The sequence below is a fragment of the Ursus arctos genome, unplaced genomic scaffold (assembly GCF_023065955.2).
Source record: "Ursus arctos isolate Adak ecotype North America unplaced genomic scaffold, UrsArc2.0 scaffold_3, whole genome shotgun sequence".
Classification (NCBI taxonomy): domain Eukaryota; kingdom Metazoa; phylum Chordata; class Mammalia; order Carnivora; family Ursidae; genus Ursus; species Ursus arctos.
This window is the reverse complement of record NW_026622985.1, coordinates 38,901,345-38,922,685: the sequence shown is the minus strand read 5'-3', so window position 1 is coordinate 38,922,685 and position 21,341 is coordinate 38,901,345. Positions and strand designations below refer to the sequence as shown.

Below are 21,341 nucleotides of genomic sequence, written 5' to 3'. Positions count from 1 at the left end.
AAGTAATAATAGAAGAGGCCTGGACGGACTGCACATTAATAAACTATCCAGTTAGGTTTCTCAAGTCATGTTGAGAACATTTAACAAAAAAATTAAAGATGTAACATAAAATAAAGTATACACTGAAAATAATATTGTCTGGCTTCTTATAGAAACAGAGTTACTAACAGACTCTTGGCAAATAACCAGCTTCTGCTTTAACTAAAAGGAGATGCTTATGTGGGGAATTAAAAGTATAAACAATACTTCAATTTATTACTTGGTATTTACACCTAACAATAATACCCTTTCTGACAAGTGCTATCACCACTATTGGGAAGAGATTAAAAATCAAATGAGGAGAGCTAACTTTCAGATTTTAGAGAGTATTAGAATGTATTAATTCTTTGGTGTTATAATCTTTTAAATTACAATTTACCTTGGTTGCTGGGTGTCAAAAAATTGATTCCACATGTAAAAAATATAATATTCCCAAACACTTTAAATAATATATTTAACAATCACATTGGAGTATAACTGCCTCTGAATTATCCAAAAGATAAACTACCTTTGTTGTTTCCTGATAGCTTTTAACATTTAAAAAAAAGCTCTCATGCCTGACAGAAAATCAGCAACATAAGTGACTATAAGATATCTTCCAAAAATATTTCCACACCATTCCAAAGTCATAAAAACTAACAGTCCTCAACTGATGGTACGAATATCATCAAAGTGACAAGGAAGGAAGTTTCTTTTTTTTTTTTTAATTTTTTATTATGTTATGTTAGTCACCATACAGTGCATCATTAGTTTTTGATGGGAAGGAATTTCCTTAACAACATATCTCCACTTTCCCATACCTGTATCCACCAATTTGAAGTGCCATTTCTTATTTGTAAGACTGTACAGCAGACAACAATAACTACTTAGGACTGAGTGAATCCTGACCTACCAGGAACTGTTCATTGAGTTTCAAACCCCTATCATGCGGTGGAGTTATCTGTATAATTTCTATGCCATTTTCTACCAATTCAGACTTAATGCTCATAATTGCGTATCAATTGTTAACATTAGTAATAATGACTTTTTCTGTCACTTAATTCGCTATCATTATACTTAAGCCTTCTGACAATAAAATATTATGGACTCTAAAAGAAAGGCAACTAACAATTACCAGTATCTGCCATGTCCTAGATACTGTACTAGTAGCTTAACATTATTTTATGTAATCCTCACTGCAACTCTACCTACCAGTGTTATCTCCTAAAATCTATGAGAATTCCAACAGCAATGAGAACTGTTTTCACTCGGTTCATACTAATGTTTTGTAGGAATGTGACAGATCTTATCCCAATCATTCATTTATACAAAGTAGTTATTAATAAGTTGAAAGGCATATTGCTTTCTCATACTATGCCCTTGGCTACTGATTTAATTCTTAAGTTCTTAAAACTTAACGTCACTAACAAATGTCTAAGTAAATGCTAATTATTTATTACTATTATAGGATTTTTGACAGAAAATTGATGGGTTTAAAGATAAAAAAGGAGAACCAATGTACCAGACAACAAAGGTCAAGATGATAGAGTAAGAGGGTTGTTCCAAGTAAATAAAACCTATTTCATTATTTTACCTACAGCTAAATTAGGCGTAAAGGTATGGGGGAAGAGACTAAGGAAAGCAGGTTAATTTTGTTACCTGTTAAATGTTTCCGGTAATGGGAGGAAACCCAAGTACATGGATAACAGAAGCATGGGGAAGGCTCTTTGCTAAAAACCTTTTACTTTTGAATCAAATGAATTTACTACCCACTAAAAAATTAGTGAGTAGAATTTTGAGTTTCTGATAATTTTAGAGATAGTGTTTGAAATGATGAATATTAAATATTTCAGATATGGGTTTTAGTTTTTCATCAATACAGCTGAGTATATTCCTTTGGAAACCAAAAATACTACTCCCTAAGTTAGGAACATGACTACTTTCATGTGGACTGTTAAACTCTGGGATTATACGATCCTCTGTCTCTGAATTAGCTAATAGCTGAAAGAGAAAGTAAAGGTGATCTTCAACAGGGAAGAATCTTTACACACTCACTCAATAGCCAGTTAGGGACCAGTTCAGTAAAAACAACAACTTAGGTCTCTGGAACACAATCGAAGAGGCCAGAATGGCCAAATCTTTAGACTTGTTTCCATTTCCAGAGAAGCCTCCCACTCCCCAAAATAGTCCATCAACTGCTGTTTCTTAAACAAACTTGTTTAACAAGGACACAGGAAACCCAAACAGCTGTATTAAGCATGACTTTTGGTCAGGAAATGAGTTTTTGATCAGAGTGGTAAAACTGAAAGTTCTCTTTCGTATCTATTACTATTTGAGGTATATCATCCATTCCTTTGATTAAATTTCTCCATAGCGAAGCTCCTTTCACTAATGGAGGAAAAGGATCGATTATTTTAAATGTAATTTCAGTATCAAAAATTTATATATTTTAGTTCAGAGTTGCCGACTTTATCAAATGTGGCTTAAAGCCAAATGCAAAGTACTTATTCCAGATCTGATTCTTAAAAATAAATAAAAATAGGGGTGCCTGGGTGGCTCAGTTGGTTAAGCATCTGACTCTTTGATTTCAGTTCAGGGTTGTGAGATGGAGCCCCCCCACCCCCACCCCGAATCGGGCATCTTCACGAGGCATGGAGCCTGCTTAAGATTCTCTCACTCTGGGGCACCTTCGGCTCAGGTCACAGTCCCAGTGTTCTGGGATCAAGCCCCGCACCAGGCTCCCTGCTCAGCGGGAAGCCTGCTTCTCCCTCTCCCACTCCCCCTGCTTGTGTTCCCTCTCTCCCTGTCTCTCTGTCGAACAAATAAAATCTTAAAAAAAAAAAAAAAAAAAGATTCTCTCACTCTCCCTCTGACCACCCCTGCTCGATAGATAGATAGATAGATAGATAGATAGATAGATAGATAGATAGATAGATAAGATAGATACATTTCTAGAGAAAGATGCTGGCATAGAGTTAGGCTCATAAAACTCCATACATTCAAACTTAATGAAATTAAGAAAAATAAATTAAAATGCCATTTTATGTACTTTTTGGTATGTTTAAATGGTTCATACTTCAAATTCTGAAAATTAATTTTAAACAATAAAATACAAAAGAAAAACACCATCTGGAAAATAAAAGCAGAGTATGCAGAATTTCACTGAAGATCTAACTATCCCATCCCTTACTCTTCAAAGAATACAAAAGGTAAATGAGAAAAATTCTGAAGTCTTCTCTGATACCAAATTTGAAGGGAAAAAGAATGAGGGGAGTAGACAGGACATCAAAATGGAAAGATTTATATACAGTAAAAGCTATTCTCACCTCAATTGTCCATCAGAAATTTTTTAAAAACTGCCATGCTCACCACACAGTTTGTCCCTATTAGGGAAATATGACAGAGGACTCCAAAATAAATAGAAAGATAAATAGCACAAAGCTAATTATTTCCAGCAATAAGCAAGATTTATCAGAACAAAAAGACAAAAAACAAAAACAAGCTAAGAAATAACATGGGAAAGAGGTGGGAGAAAGGAGGAAGAAATTTCCTTTTGAAGTTCCCCTTTCTAGCTGTGAATTTACAGTGCCAAGGCCACTATCCAAACATGCACCTATCTTTCCCTCTCTCTGGTGGTAAATGTAAATAATAATAGCAATTATTTATTGACACTTAATGTGTTGGTCCCTATTCCTAGCATTTCAAATACACTGACTCAATTTAACCTTTATGATAACCCTATGAGGTACAATATCCCAGATGAGAAAAGTGAGACACAGAGGTAAAGTAATTTGTCCAGAATTACAGAGCTGGAAAATGCTGGAGCCAAGATTCAAAACCAGTTTGATTCCAGAATCAGAGCTCTTGACCAATGGAAGAATGAGTGAATGAATGAATGAATAAATAAATAAAACAATTTTCAATACTAATTTATATTATGAAAAGGTTACATTAAGGGGAATAATATTAATCAAGATACAGAATATTCTATAATAATAATACCAACCAGAAGGAAGCTATAATGGACATAAATCTTCATATATCTATATTATTAAGCAATGGCCACTGAAAACATATATCAACAGAAATTTTAATTCAATAACTGCCAGCTTATGATGGAACAAAGAGACATAAAGGGGCTATATGGAAACTGAATACCATAATTAATAAGGCTGAATTAATATGTAATGAATTCTGTATCTAAAAGTAAAGACTATGCCTTGTTTTCAAATACCCACAGAGCATTAAGAAAAAAACCAATCTTATATTAGGCCACAAAGAAAATTTCACTGGAGATTCCACAGATGTATAATTCTATTTTCTAAATACAGTAAAGCTAGAAATTAAATTTTTACTCAGATAAGAAATTTTAACCATTTAGAAATTGAAAACAAAACAGAAAGCTCTCATATACTGAACAGGATATCAAAACTGAAACTACACAGTATCTTGCAAATATAAATAATGGAAACATTAGATACTAGCCAAAGCTGAGCTCCGAGGATAAAGCTTGGCATAAACCACCTATATTACTGAACAAGAAATATCACAAATACAAAAATTATGCATTTATCTCTAGAATTGAGAAAAAATATATACACTCCAGAGAGGCAGAAGAAAGGCAATGATAGAGCAAAGTCAGACAGCAATGAACTAGAAAAAAGAAAAACAGGAAAACAAATTTCAACACCTTAAATTTTTTAAAAATACTATATAACCTAATAAATTTAATCACTCAAAATACAGATATGCAATATTATAAGTGAAAAAAAATAACTACAGATACAAGAAATTAAAAGAATTATACAAGAATATTTTGTGGAACTATGCAAATATACTTGAAAAGCTGGATGAAATGGATTATATTCAAATGAAAATATTGAACAAAAGAAACAGAAACTAAAAGAAACCAAGAGCCAAAGGGGTGCCCACGTGGCACAATTGGTTAAGCATCCAACTCTTGGTTTCCACTCAGGTCATGATCTCAGAGTCCTGAGACTGAGCCCCGTGTCGGGCTCCATCAGTATCTGCTCTCAGTGAGGAGTCGGCTTACGACTCGTTCTCCCTCTCCCTCTGCCGCTGCCCCTCCTCCCTGTGTGTGTGCACTCTCGCTCTCTCAAGTAAATAAAAATAAAATCTTAGGGGAAAAAAAAAAGAAACCAAGAGCCATGGAAAAAATTGAGATTTTACTAAAGAATTACAATCTGAAAATATATAGTCTAGTTAGTTCTAGACTAGTTCTAACTAGTCTAGTTAGCTTCATAGGTAAAATTTTTTCAGACTTAAGTAACAGATCATTGGGATGATATTTTCACCATTTGTGCCAGAGCACAAAGGAAGGAAATCTTGCAAAATCTTTTTATGAAGCAAGTATAACACTAATCTAAGGATTACATTATGAAAAAGAAAAGAGTTCAGACCTCATTTCTGAATTCTGAAACAAGTATAAATATTAACAAACACTTCATTTGCCCACTGTATATTTTAAAAAAGGACTTCATAAATAGCATTTATTCCACAAATGTAGTCATGACCAATTATTTAGTAATCTATTAAAGAAATTCACCATCTTACAGATTATGAGTCAAAACAACATATTCATTTCAATGATGAAATATTTCACATGTAAAAAATCACTTCCAATTTAAGAAGAAAAACAATTAGTAATGCTTGACACTACTCCTGTCAGAGTGAATGACTGCCATATAGCATTATATTCAGCTGTAAAACATGATTCAATATTTGTATATGTTGTGAAGTGATCATCACAATAAGCCTGGCTAACACCATCACTACTCGTAGTTACGGAAACTTTTTCTGGTAATGAGAACTTTTAAGATTTTCTTTCTTGGCAACTTTCAAATATGCAATACAGGATTAGTAACTATAGTTGCCATGCTGTACATTACATCGCTGAGACAAATTATTTATATTAAAAATAACTTTATTTTCACCCATTTCGCCCACCTCCCCCAACTCCCAGCAACCATCAATCTGTTCTTTATATCTGTGAGCTTTTTTTTTTAAGATTCCACATATAAGTGAGATCATATTTGATCATGTTGTCTTTGTCTTTGATTTATTTCACTTAAGTATAATGTTCTCCAGGTTCCATTCATGTTGCTGCAAATGACAAGATTTCATTCTTTTTATGGCTGAATAATATTCCATCGTATCCATACAGCACAGCTTCTTTATCTGTTGATGATGATTTAGATTGCTTCCACACCTTGGCTACTGTAAATGATATTCCAATGAACGTGGGGGTGCATGTACGTTTTCGGGTTAGTGTTTTTGTCTTCTTTGGATAAACACCCAGAAGTAGAATTGCTGGATCATGGGTAGTTCTATTTTTAATTTTTTGAGGAAACTTCATACTGTTTTCCATAGTGGCTGTACCAATTTATATTCCCACCAACAATGCATAAGTGTTTCCCTTTTTGCACATCCTGGCCAACATTTGTTATCTCTTACCTTTTTCATAACAGTTGTTCTGACAGGTGAGAGGTGGTATCTCACTGTAGTTTTGATTGCATTTCCCTGATCATTAGTGATGCTGAGCATCTTTTCACATTCCTTCTGGTCATCTAAATGTCTTCTTTGGAAAAACGTGTATTCAGATCTTCTATCCATTTTTTTAACTGCATTGTTTGTTCTTCTGTCATTGAATTATAACAGTTCTTTGCTATTTTGGATATAATTTGTAAATATTTTCTCCTGTTCAGCAGGATGCCTTTTCATTTTGTTTATGGTTTCCTTTGCAATGCAGAAGCTTTTTAGTCTGATGTAGTCCCACTTGTTTATTTTTGCCTTTGTTGCCTTTACTTTTAATTTCAAATCCAAAAAATCATCACCAAGACCTATGTCAAGGAGCTGTGTTTCTTCTAGAATTTTTTTATGATTTCAGGTCTTACATTCAAGTCATTAGTGTATCTGAGTTAAATTTTGTGTATAATATGTGATAGTGGTCCAGTTTTCCCAACATCATTTCTTGAGGAGACTTGTCCTTTCCCCATTGTATATTCTTTCCTCCTTTGTGACAAATTGATGATATATGCACGGGTTTATTTCTGGGCTGTCTGTTCTATTCCATTGATCTATGTATCTGTTTTTACACCAGTACCACATTGTTTTGATTATAATAGCATTGTAATATAGTAAGAAATAAGGAATTATGATGTCTCCAGCTTTGTTCTTTCTCAAGATGCTTTAGCTATTCAGACCTTATTCAGGGTCTTTTGTGGTTCAATATAAATTTTAGGACTGTTTGTTCTATTTCTGTGAAAAATGCCACCGGAATTTTGACAGGGATTGTACTCAATCTGTAGTCTGCTTTAGGTAATAGGAACATTTTAACAATATTAATTCTTCCAATCCGTAAGCATGGAACAGCTATGTGTGTCTTCTTCAATTTCTTTAGTCAATGTCTTATATAGTTCAGTGTACAGGTCTTTCACCTCCTTGGTTAGATCATTTCCTACGTATTTTATTCTCTTGATGCAATTGTAAATGGGATTTTTAAAATATGTCTTTCTGATACATTATTAGCATAATGAAACACAACAAATTTCTGTATATTGATCTTGTATCCTGCAACTTCATATTGAATTCATTTATTAGTTCTATCAGTCTTTTGGAGTTTTCAGGGTCTTCCATATATAGCATCATGTTATCTGCGAAGAGTGACAGTGTTACTTCTTCCTTTACAATTTGGAAGCCTTTTATTTCTTTTTCTTGCCTAACTGCTCTGGCTAAGACGTCCAAATCTATGCTGAGTAAAAGTGGCAAGAGTAGGCACCCTTATTTGTTCCTGATGTTAAAGAAAAACCTTTCAGCTTTTCACCATTGAGTATGATGTTAGCTATAAGATTGTCACAGATGGCCTTCATTGTGTTGAGATACATTCTCTCTATACTTATTTTTTTGAAAAAAACCTTTTTTTTAAAATCACAAGTGAATGTTCAATTCTGTCCAATGTTTTTTCTGCATCTACTGAGAAGACTGAATAATTTTTATCCCTCATTTTGTTAATGTGGTGTATCACGCTGAACAATTTGCAGGTGTCAAACCATCCTTGCATCCCTGGAATAAATCCCACTAATCATGGTGTATACGATCCTTTTAATGTATTGTTGAATTAGGTTTGCTAATATTTTGTTGAGGTTTTTTGCATCTAAATTCATCAGGGATGTTGGACTATAATTTTCTTTGAGGTGTCCCTGTCTGGTTTTGGTGCACCAGCTTTTTAAAGCTTCTTCCCATTGTAAGTCTCATGGCCAAACTTAACTTTAAGTGGGCAGAGAAGTAAAATCCTACCATGTGCCATAAGAGAGAATGTATATATTTGTGAAAAGCCCTCATCGCTACTATCCCTGGGAATTCAGAAGAAACACTTTTTATTATTGCTCTAAACTATTTTTACTGTTTGACCACTTTATAGAAACCATATGCATTACTTTCTCTTTTAAAAACATACTCACATTCATAATTTTAAATCTGTCCAGAGAAGCTTTAGACTATGTGATGAAAACTGAGAAAATACTACTATCTGATTACTGTAACCTTAACTGCAAGTTCAATTTCAAGAGTTGGCAATAATTTTTTTGCTTAAAAAAAGGTTGTATCTGCAAGGCTAATGTATTAAAGTAATATTAAATTCCACAAATGGGTTTTTAGTTTTTATTTATATTAAGCTACACAGATTATTCTAATAAGCTGGCAATGATCTATGTCTTCATTGGCCTTAAACATGTGAAGCTATTCTTTTAGTCCTCAAAATAAATGCATGATTCTGCAAATTGGGTATTGCTAACTTCAATTTCTATAGAAAAGGAAAGTGAAGTTTGGACCACATGATAGTTAATTCAGTGGGCCATGATTATTTTCCCAACATACTATTTAAAAAACTGCAAACATACCAGTTTACTGAAAAAAACTGCTTAGTGAGCACTCATAAAGTCAACAGATTCTATATGTAACACTTTGCTTTATCTGCTTCATCATATATCTGCTGATCCATCAATTGATTTTATTTTTTATTTATTTCAAAGTAAGCTGCAGACAGCAGTATACTTCACCCCTAAATATCTGATTAGAGTTCAATATTTGTTTACTGCTCTGTTTTAAAAATTAAGTTATATAGTAAAATGCACAAGTGTATACTTGTATATGTTCTGACAAATACCTTCACCCATATAACCAAAACCTCTATCAAGATATAAAAAACTTCCAGTATTCCAGAAGGTTCTCTCATATTGGGCCTTGATTTGAACACATGATCCATCTCCAAAGTCCACAGTGTTTTTCACAACACTATGCTACTTCTCTCTAAAAGGCCCAATGTATATTAAACATTAAGAAATTTATTCCTAGACCTCAATAATTAAAGTAGTTGAAATATGGAAGAAAGAAAATACTAGAGACACCCTCCACCAAAACCAGACAGCCTTGAAATTTAATATCTGTAGTAAGCAGACTGTACCATGTTCCCTCCACTGACTTCCCCTAAATAAAGAAAAACTTCTACTTGCCTCCCTAAGAGTTCAAGAGTTAATCCAAGAAGAATGGATGTGACAATTAAAAAAAAATTCATATGTTCATCTCTTGTATCTTTAATTAAACCAACAGAGGCTTGGGGGCAAGACCATTTCTTATGTTTAAGTGCCATATGCTTTAGTGGTTACTATGAGAGGCAGTGGGGAGTTGGATAAAAAGAAAAAGCTTTGGAATCAGCCAAATCTGGGATCAAATCTCTTCATTTATTAGCTATATGAACAACAAATTACTTAACTTCTCCATGTCTCAGTATCTCATTGGTAAAATGAGGCCTATGTTTTACCTTCCTTTCAATGTCCTTTCTTGAATAAATGATCTACACGGAGATCCAGACAGACCTCTGCCCTGGACCTCAAGTCTTAGGGGGAACTGTTCTGGCCCTCTTCTAGTCACACCACTCCTCACAGGTGAGAGATCATGGGTCCAAAAGAACATACACACCATGAGCCCACACTTCTGCCACAGCCTAGGCCCTGGGTAATCTAGACCCAGGAATTCCTTGCCTAAACAGAGTAGCATCACCTCCAGGTTCCGAAAGAACCTATTCCCTGGGTCTCACTTGCTGAAGGAATATGAATGAAGCATGGATGTGAGTATTAGGAGGTTGAAACACTCCTCAGAGAAGAGAATGGTGTGGGGGATAGGAAGAGATACGGATTTAGGCTTAGAAGGCAGGATGGGCTCAACGCATGCAGACACATTCTGGCGTTAAGTTTGAAGAATCCAACTTCTTAGTTCAAACGTGAATTTCAAGGTCCATATGAAGGTTTATTTGTCAAAGTGGGAGGACAAAATATATTTTATGTAATGGTTTGTTAATTTAACTTATACATACATGGTATATGGGTCTTCATTTATATTTGTTACAAATGAGCCTATCTGTATCTACTACTAATCAGTACTGACATATTCATTTTCAAATATTATCATATTTAATCATATAACATTATCATGAGTTAGGTTTCACTAACCCCGTCGTCCAGATAAAGAAACAGACAAGTTTAAGATACCCTTTTTTCTATCTCTATATCGCTCTCTTCTTAACTCTCGAATATCTGAGTTTCCTCCTCTATCGTATCATCAATATTACTGTCTCCAAGATAATGTGCTTGGAATTCCTAACTTTAGCCCTGATTCTCCATGATCTCTCTTTAGCACCCGATAGTGTTAACAATTCTTCCTTAGAACATCTGTCCCTGCGTCTAAGGGTAGATTATTTCAGTTCTTTGCTTGGCTTTTGCTCTTTTTCTGGCTCTTCTCTTTCTGAATAGTGTCTGCATAAAGTACATGTTCAATAAAAAGTAGTCTTTTTTTAAATCTAAAAAGAAGAGCTTTTACCTGAAGTATAGTGCCAGTCACTCTACTAGGTGATACACACAGGCACAGTATTCCATTTATCCTAACACCACCATAAAAATTGAAGCTCAGAATAACTGACAAACTAACTTGTGTTAGAAGCCTGGCTGCAACACTTTCTAGCTTTATGATCCTGAGTTTCTGCTTCCCCATTCGTGTCATCTTATAACACTCTTTTGAGAATTAAATGAAACTCAGGATATAAAACACACAGCACATGATCCATAGTCAGTAAATGTTAACCCCCTCCTTCCTCCTCCTGTTGCTTCCAAGCGCATATGTGCACACGTTAGTTTTCTCTCTTCCCTCTGTGCATTTCCAAAGACTAAGTCCTTAGTCTCTCGACCTTTCTTTATGTTCCATATCTACAATTTATCACGCTTGTGAACCCAGCTCCTCCAGAAAGGTGGTCCTGAATTATCTGCGTCCAATTCTAAGTGGCCAGGCCTATATCTCTAAGTTTTGCTAGTTATATCTACTCGAGAATCCCACTGCCTACAAAACTGATCCTTTTCCTCACAAAATGAAGAATGGAAAGCAAAAGACCGGGGGTAGCATAAAATATTACAAAGACAAAATTGATAGGATAAATGATAAAGAAGCTAATTTCATTGTTTCAAGCTTGTCTGAGAAAACTACAAAAATTGAGAAGATTCTCATAAATCATGTCCCAAATTTTCTCCCTTTTTTCTTCAGACATGAAGCTCTAATCCTTCCATTTCCCTAACCCACGAAGCCCAAAATCATCTCGTTCCTTTGGATTCTCTCACATTTAAGTGCTCTATTCATCAAACATCTAATTATATACTATCTTCTATTACTGATTTTCATAAATTTACATCTTATCTTCCTAATCATTCTAGAAGTTAAGGCCAACAACCATCTCTTATATTTTTAGTATTCTTCATAATACCGATTGACTACTATTATGAAGATACGGTCAAGAACTCAGAAATCATAAATTAGGATGTTTCAGATTTTTCCCTGACTTGGAAGGAAAAGCTTCTCAAATCAAAAAGGTTGGGGAACCTTCCACATGTAGAAAAAGTGTGACAAACCATGTGTTAATACTTTACAAATTCTTTCCAAGAACTGTGCAAACTTTTCTCCAAAAATTATTTATATTTTCTCATATAGATACTAGTTATTAATTTCTGTTAAGCAATTATTAAAACTATGTCTCACAAACTGTGTAATAAAGACTGATGTGCTGTTTATTAAATTTTAAATAATTTTAAAACTTTTAAAACCCAAATGACAAAAAAAAAAAAAAACAATGAGTCTAAAGTTTATGAAAAGAAATGGCTTCCTTCTTTGATTGAACATATTTCAAATTTGGAAAAATTTGATGAAATTACATTTTCTTTAATGTGATTAAAACAGAAGAACTGCAGGGTAATAAAACTGATTTTGATTTGCTCATTTTACCTGAGTAGCTTTATCTTTCATGCATGAAGGGTAATGAACATGAGGATCCCGTGGCCACTGTCCTGTGAGATAAGGTCCTGTTATCGTATCCAAAGAAGAGGTTCGCCTTATTGTACTAGAGGTTCGAACTTGCTGAGATTTTGGCCTGTCCACTATAAAAAGTGAAAAAAAATTAGATTAGTCACTGACAAATGTACGTAAAATTTAAAATTATTTCAACTTTATAGCTTATAGAGAATGTCACCCTGTCGATTTCCCCTACAATATGTATTTACCCTAATAGCTCTCTTATATGACCTGAAATTTGCAGACACTCTCTGAAGGAAAATACATTCACATACTAAATCTTGCATATACTTCCAGGGCTGTCACAGATGCTCTGAAGCCCACCCATTTTAGAGACCTATTTTAAATCTACCGATCATCTTCACTGCCATTACTTTAATTAAGACTCTATCATGTCGCACCTGGACTGCCAGTTTCCTAACTGCCATCTCTGCATCCATCTCAATTAAATCTTACACAGGGCTACCTCTCAACACCACTAAAAAAACCATTTCCGTGGTTAACCACTGTCTTTAACTTAAAGCTTGTATGCTCCCATAGACCTCAGTGTTTGAGGTCTTGCTACTCCTCCAAACATCCATGCTAACTACAAAGTGCCAAAGGAACCAACTGCAGTTTCCCAAATGTAATACACTCCCTTCCCTGCCTCTATACATTTTATTATTTACTGTGCCTAGAACACTCTCCTTCTTTGTTCACTTGACAAACTCATCTCCTAGACCAGCTCAGAAAGGTGAAACCTTTCCCGGTGCTTTTCTTTCTCCATCTCTACCCTTGGTTTAAGATAGATGTGCCCCGCTCTGCTTGCATGAAACCGTAAGTTTGTCCTTCTCCCCAACCAGAACATAAGTTTAGTGTCTAGTCTCTACACACTGAAAAGGAGTCAATGCTCAATACGTGTTTGATCAATTTACTCACAGCTACACAAAAATAACATGTATAAAGAACTCTATATTTTAATTCAATTTCCTCATTTATGTATGAAGAATCTGAAGCCCAGAGGGGTAAAACGGAATTGTCCAATGAAAGAGAACTGCTAACAGGAGACAGAAGTAAAAAGGAAGCAAGATCTCCAGACATTCTTTACCATCCAATCAGTCTACTATAACAATCTCTACTTCTCTCCATTTGGGTACAGTAGGTACCTCTGTTGAAAATTAAAATGATCATAACAAACTCTATAGTTTCTTTACAAAGAAATTATAGAGGGTTTTTCATATATACATCCCCAATAATTTACCACTGATATGCTTTCTATAATAAAATCCCTTGAATTACAAGCTCCAAGGCCCAGAGTCTTATTCAGGGTTATACCTCACATTGAACTAAAATGCCTGGCACATTCAAACAGTCAAGAAACATTTTTTATTGAACACTGTCCTTTAAATATCTTCCTAAACCAGAATACATAAGTAGTTTATCAGACAACAAAACACAGCATATTTCGATGTTATCATATTATTTACATATCTTAAAACTGCAGTTTTGATTTCTTCTTTAACCCAAGAGTATTATAGAAGATATGAAAATTACAAATTTTCTCCCTATCTTTATTACTTAGCTCTAATTTCATTTCACTGTGGGCAGAGAATCTAGGATGACCTATTTCTATCTACTCTTTACAACTACCTGAATTTTCTTTGTGACCAAAAACATGGTCAATTTTTATAAACATTTCATGAGTTACGGAGAAGATATATTTTCTGTTTTCAGAATATATAGCTCTTTGTCTTGTACATCAACTGAAATAAAAGTATAGAATACAGGAATAATATAATTACCAGCTGGATCTGTCACAGATTTAGAGAAGAACTCTCAAATTTCTAAACTACTATCGAGAACTAATAATACTTTCTTGCAATTTATTGATTTGAGAGACAGAGAGAGAGAGAGAGACAGAGAGAAAGCAAGCACAAGCACAGAGGGAAGGAACAGACAGAGAGGGACAAGCAGATTCCGTGCTGAGCATGGAGCCCGACAAGGGGCTTGATCCCAGGACCCTGAGATCATGACCTGAGCCAAAATCAAGAGTCAGACACTCAACCAACTGAGCCACCCACACACCCCTCTTTCTTGCAATTTTTATTCATTTATATTTTAGTTCTGTGTAATCTGACACATACTGATGCATGATGTCTTCATGGTTTGCATAGTTCACCATTATAATCTATTTCATTTATCACTTTTTAAACTCTTTCAAATTAAACATTCTGACTCCCTTTTGCTTTCTATTATAATTTGCCTGGTATGCCTATTCTTTAATTTTCAATTTCTTTTAATCATTCTGTTTATGTGTGTCTCTTGTATACAGTATATAACTAGGCTTTTTGAAAAAAACTTTGTAGTATGCCTTCTTGTAGAAGGTAAATTTATCCCACTTACGTTATTGCTATAATAAATTTAACTTGTCATGTAACTTTTTCTTTCTATTTGTAATGCTGCCTTGCTTTCTTGCCCACTATTTCACTGTTTTTTCCTTCACTCTTCTTATCACAGCTAATATCTACGTAGAGTGTTTTCAGTAGTAGAAGTTTTTTCTATTAATTTTTTAAAGTATTTTTTTCTGGCTGTAAAAGCAATACCCACAAATATTAGCAACTCTGGGAAACATGTTTCTCATAATCTAATTTATAATAATTTATTTAAAATTTTTAGACGTTACCTAAAGTTCCCTCCACCAGGAGGACACAAAAGACAAAAACAGATTATCCCTTAAAACAAAGAGCCAACATTTATAGCAGTACATTACTAAATAAAAAAATGCCCTACATAAAGGTCGCTATAACCGGGAAAAGAAGAACCATTACATGTGAAAAACCTGTGCTTAAACTCAAATTGTTCCAAACTATTAAAATATCGCATGTACTCTACTTATAGCTATTCAAACTCCTCCTAACTTGGAAAACAAACTATAGGGGTCATTTTTATGTTTTATGATGAAGAATCTATATAAATAGGTCTCTTCATCTATATATTTTAATTTATATTTAGTAACTCTTATTATTTATTTTATCACTGGACCTTTGCCTATCACTCTCAAAAGGTCACATGTTCTCTAAGTATCCATTCTCTATGATTAGCTACTTTGTCAGAACTGAGGTCTTCAAGCCATTTTGACTAAGTACTCCTATTGGTAAATAGGTAAGCATGTAGCAACATGTGTAGTTATTTATAAATGCAGTATGTACCATATTACTAATATGCTAAATATTATAAAACAGACAAAACAAACATATGATATGGAATAAAAAATTAAAATATACATGTATAAAAAAATAGAAGTTATGATGTTTTCTCCCTGTATCTCAACAGATGGCCTCACTCATTTCAATGGACCTGAAACTGGGTGCTAGACTCAATGGATAGTTTGGCCACTTAGCTCTAATTTCACGATATTACCCTACTGCTTAATTGTGTTAAGAATGTGTAGACAAGCACCAGACATTACCAACACCAAAACAAATAAAAAGGTCTGCCTTAAAAAGAAAAAATAAGGGCAACACAGTATCCATATCTTGTTACAAAATTCACTCTACCAGTCATTTTTTTTAAAGAAATTAAAGTATATGAGGGAAGTATTTTTTTTTTATTAATAATGATTTTTTATTATGTTAGTCACCATACAGTACATCCCCGGTTTTCGATGTAAGGCTCGATGATTCATTAGTTGTGTATAACACCCAGTGCACCATGCAATATGTGCCCTCCTTACTACCCATCACCGGTCTATCCCATTCCCCCACCCCCCTCCCCTCTGTAGCCCTCAGTTTGTTTCTCATAGTCCATAGTCTCTATGAGGGAAGTATTCTCGAAAGGTCCTATTTCAAACATATTCTTTAAAAAAACAAAGATTCTCACCAATGCTCACAACCAGGACTATTTCAAAGACAGGGTATTATTAATTTCCAAATTATTTGAAGTGTAAAAATTCAGACTAGGTTTGAAAATTGGCAAGGATAGTACTCTTCCTGGATATGATTAGTCATAATAAGCCCATCTATCAAATATCACTAAAGCCTTAGATTTAACAAAAGTTTAAGATAAACAATGCAATTCTATTTCAACAAGATGACCTGTTACTATTATCCAAACTATCATGGCAACTAGTTAGTCTTTAACTGCCTTGACATCTAAGCCCTGATTCTCACAACTTTTTATTTCTTTCTTTCATGGTATCATCGCCTACCAATTCAGGTTTTACAATGTAGTGCAATAAGGAAAATCAACACTGGTTTTGCATTATTTATATAGTCAACACAATAAATTGTTTATTTCATCATTATTATTCGTTATTACAGTTGTGATTAGAATATGTGTTTAGTTTTGAATTGGGTAATCACAATATTTCTCTACTAATTATTACAAATTACCTCAATTCAAGTTAGATCAAACAAGAGGACACCTTATGAGCTAGAAACAAGCATTATTATAGACAATCTTTGAATTAATTTACAGCAGCTTGAATAACTTAATAGAATTGCTAAAATATTCAATTATACTTATGTAAAGTATGAGAGAAAATCAATTAAATAAATACTTATTATCATTACTTAAGGTAAACAGGCATCAGGAAAATAGTACCTTCGTCAGTGGTGAAACCAGGTAATCATTACGACTAAAGAAAACTTGCTAAGCGTCTACCATATGGAAAGTACTGTTACATGTACCAAGGGAAATTACAAAACAAGTTTCAGACTTTCTTCAAGGAGTTTATGTACTGGTTGGGGGAGATATGTTACATATAATTAAACTATAATATAAAGCCGTATATGTATGGCAGATGCACATCAATGAAGATTAGGAAGGCAAACAAGCCGATTGCTCAGCAGATAGCAAGAATGATGCTCTCCAATTACACCAAAGGAGTAGCAAGAGTCTTTGCCATGCTCCTTAGCAGTCCTGTTGCTAATACCCATACTTAAATATTTGAAGATAAAATACAGAATAACTTCAGCAAAAAAATATGATAGGAAAAAAAATCACATCTATCTCCAGTACTATCATCCTTATATTAGAACCAGAAAATGACTGTTGATAGCAACAATATGTAAAAAGTCTTCCTCCTTACATTCATCTAAAGGTTGCGCTTTCCCGCCCTTCTTCGCCTCCCTGAACAGAAAGCCACATGGCAGCAGCAGTTGGTAGGCCTGGGGCTCCTCGGTGTACCTACTGAGGACTGTACAAAATAATTCTGCTCTCTAACAACCAACTGGAAATTCAACTTTAAAGTAATAATAATCAAATAGGTTTAAAGGCAAGAAGCTATATATTAGGTAATCCTGAATTTGAATAGCAGACTAAGCATTGTTCAAAACAGAGCATGCTTAATATCTACCTGCCAGAGCAATGTAACATGATGTTAAATTAATTAATTTGTTCCCAACAATTTTTACTTTAGTGGCAATGCCTGAGGATTGGCTGGTTTGTGAGTTTGGAAATCTCATGCCTTGAGAAGCTAATCTGCAGGGGCGCCTGGGTGGCACAGCGGTTAAGCGTCTGCCTTCGGCTCAGGGCATGATCCCAGCATTATGGGATCGAGCCCCACATCAGGCTCCTCCGCTATGAGCCTGCTTCTTCCTCTCCCACTCCCCCTGCTTGTGTTCCCTCTCTCGCTGGCTGTCTCTATCTCTGTCAAATAAATAAATAAAATAAAATCTTAAAAAAAAAAAAAAAAGAAGCTAATCTGCAGTGGAAAACAAAGTAAAACTTTCACAAGTTAAAAAAAAAAGTTACTGAATATTGGAAACTTAAAGAACTTTAGCTACAGAATAATATGAAACAAGCCACCACATCTTCCAAACTAACTTTACTAAGTGGCAAAGATGATACAATATTTTTGAGTGCCATCATGTAACCACACAGAATGTAAACCAACACACAGAATAAAAAAGTGCTCACATTCTTTCTTGGGCTATGAACACACTCTAACCTTTTCATACTACATTCAATCTACATAAGCAAGTAAAAATTGTCAATCCTCTGTGTTTAACTTTCAATTAATGATTATTAGCCAAAGCTTCCCATTTACACTTTTTACACAAAACACATCTAAACTTAAAGCATTTAAATAACTATTTAAAACTTTTTGAAAAAGAGCTATTACTCCTTCAACCACTGTGTAACAACTATAATTCCATGAAACTTAGCCCTTATAATACCATGAATTAACTGCTTCTTACTTTATTCAAAATCCACCATTGATTACAATTGTAAAGAATCTTCAAACCATGCAATGAAGCAAAATGCTTAAGACAACTAAGTACTAATCCAATTTTTCCAGTTGTTTGTATCACAGAACTCATGAGTTTTTAAAATGTGACATTAACAGTGCTAGCCAATAGTATCAAAACATACATATATAATGATATTTTGTCTTAAATTTAAGCTTCTGAAGCGTGTAAAATCTTTTTATCATTTAACAGTTATCATAGTAAAACTGTGTTTATCACTTAACTTTGTTAACATTCAAAATGAAAACAGTCATTAAGTCCCATTATGGATGTGTGTGTATGTACATGCCTTAAATTACCGAGTATTGATTAGAACAATGTTAAAAAAGGCTTTAAAAAATTGGCAATGCTTTTCAGCCACTACAACGTTAACACCTGGGCCCGTCTGAGAAGTAAAAGCAGCAGCTTTTTAGTATATCATCTAGAAATGAGATCTTGGGAGATCCTAGAATATAAAGACATTAAGACCCTCAGGCAATTCAATGGTGGACTAAGCAATGGAACCCAAGGATGGGATCCTATGTGGCTTTCTGTATAAGGAGTACCACGGAGCTTGTTAAAAATGCAAGTTACCGGGCCATACTCCCAGAGATTCTAATCAAGAAGTTATAGGGTGGAACCAGGTATCAACATATTTTTTTAAACCAAACCAGACTGAATCAGATGTATCAAAAGGGGATCCTAAAGCAATGCTTCTCAAAGTGTAAGACTTTTGTTAAATATGCTCATTTCTGTGCCCGATTTCTTATCAATCATGTGAAACTCTCTGGTGGTGGGATCAAGAAATCTGAATGTTTAGTAAGCATCTCAGGTGACTCTTAATGCTAGTAAAAGCTTAAGAATCTATGTCTGAAGGATTGGTACTAGATCCTTTGGAATTGTAGGTGCTCAAAAATAAAATCCTTTTATGACAATAATTTACTCCCACTTAAAGGCACTGAAAGTTTGACTACATATACCTAAGGAAATATCTTACTGCAAAAATATCACCCAATTCTTTGAAATCTGCTCTCAGCAGCTAAACTTCTAGAATGTAATACTTTTTATTTTTATTTATTCTTTTTAGAGAGAAAGAGTGGGCACAAGTGGTGGGGTGGGGAAAGGCAGAGGGGTGAGAGAGAGAACCTCAAGCAGGCCCCATGCCCAGCGTGGAGCCTGGGGCTCGATCTCACAACTCCGAGATCATGACCTGAGCTGAAATCAAAAGTCTGAGGCTTAAGCACCTGAGCCAACCAGGAGCCCCTAGAATCTAATAAATTTAAACACTCATCATCTCCTTCAAAAGGTCACTTTCTAAACTTAGTGCCAGCCATGACATAAGAATGTTCAAATTTTAATACAGAGCACTCTAGGCAGAATGCTTAGGGACCAGAAAGATGAGATAACAAAGTTCAAGACAGCTTCTTTTGGACAGAGACCTTCCCACCCAAAGAGGGCATTTTGCATGCAAATAAAAGTTAAGTACAATAAAACCTACTTCCTGAAAAATATGAGGAAGTCTGAAAAAATATATTAAGTAGGTTCCCTTAGAAAATGAAAGTGCCAGAGCAAAATTAAATGGAATATATAAGCAAAATGAAATTTAGATTTTAATAATTTGATTAAAGTATTTAAGCCTGTTTATTAAACAACCTTTACCAGAAAAACAATGAGCTTTTCATGATGTCTAACTTAACTCATCCATATTATAATTTCGATCTTCATCACTGAAATCAAAATAACGAATTAAGTGAGCCAAGACTGAAGACATTAAATTGCCTTTCTTCAATTTGAAACAGTACAGTCCTAATCTTAGTGGAGATCAAGAACAACCATAAATAAATACAGGTTGGAAATATTCCTACTATTGGCTCACCGAAGTTAACCATAATTTGCTAAAGATCTATTCTGTTATCAAAGGTTTGCTTCAGTATTTCTGTAATAAGACCTCTTCTTTGAGAGCTACAGTTTTAAATTATTATCACTGTCAAAGAGTTTCTCCTTGACGAAACTTTAGTCAGCCTCCTCTGAACTCTTCTCAGCTAGGCCCTAACTTTTGGGCTTCCATCTTTACCTCTGCACTGTCCAGGTTTGAAAAGAATCCCCCACCCTCAATTTCTGATCACCCTGATACCTCATCAGGTTCCTCAACCTCCACCACCCTCCATGTGATATCTGATCACCCTGGGCTACCTTTAACAAAATCCTGTGAGGTCTGTTGAGCCCGAATCCCTCCTTACACCAATGTTTCCTTCCTCCGTAGTAATTTTTCATTCACTAATACTCACCCTGCTCCTTGCCTAGAAATCCCCACTCGTCCTTGTTGTATTCAGAGTTTGAGCCCAATTTCTCTCCCCCACTCCAAAACTTCATTGTGGTCGTCCCTACACCTATCACAATAGTCTCTTTGAATGAAGTTTGCCTTACCTTTCTTTAACAAGTCTCATAATTTTTTTCTATAACATCACTAACATTGAGTAATTTCCTTCTTACCTGACAGTTATAGAGAATGATTTTTTTTTAAAGATTTTATTTACTTATTTGACAGAGAGAGAGAGAGAGAGAGTGAGAGAGAACACAAGCAGGGAAAATGGGGGAGGGAGAAGTAGGCTCCCCACTAAGCAGGGAGCCTGATGTGGGGCTCGATCCCAGGACCCTGGGATTGTGACCTAAGCCGAAGGCAGAAGCTTAATGACTGAGCCACCCAGG

The 21,341-nt window shown here is 34.7% G+C and overlaps 1 protein-coding gene across 1 annotated transcript in view; it reads right to left on the bottom strand.

The window, feature by feature from the left end:
* GLCCI1 (glucocorticoid induced 1) overlaps positions 1–21,341 on the bottom strand; it is a 99,714-nt gene that overhangs the window by 52,593 nt on the left and 25,780 nt on the right. The window contains exon 2 of the mRNA XM_026506357.4: positions 12,358–12,509. Coding sequence (XP_026362142.1) covers positions 12,358–12,509 — 152 coding nt within the window. The remainder of the gene's footprint in view (positions 1–12,357; positions 12,510–21,341) is intronic.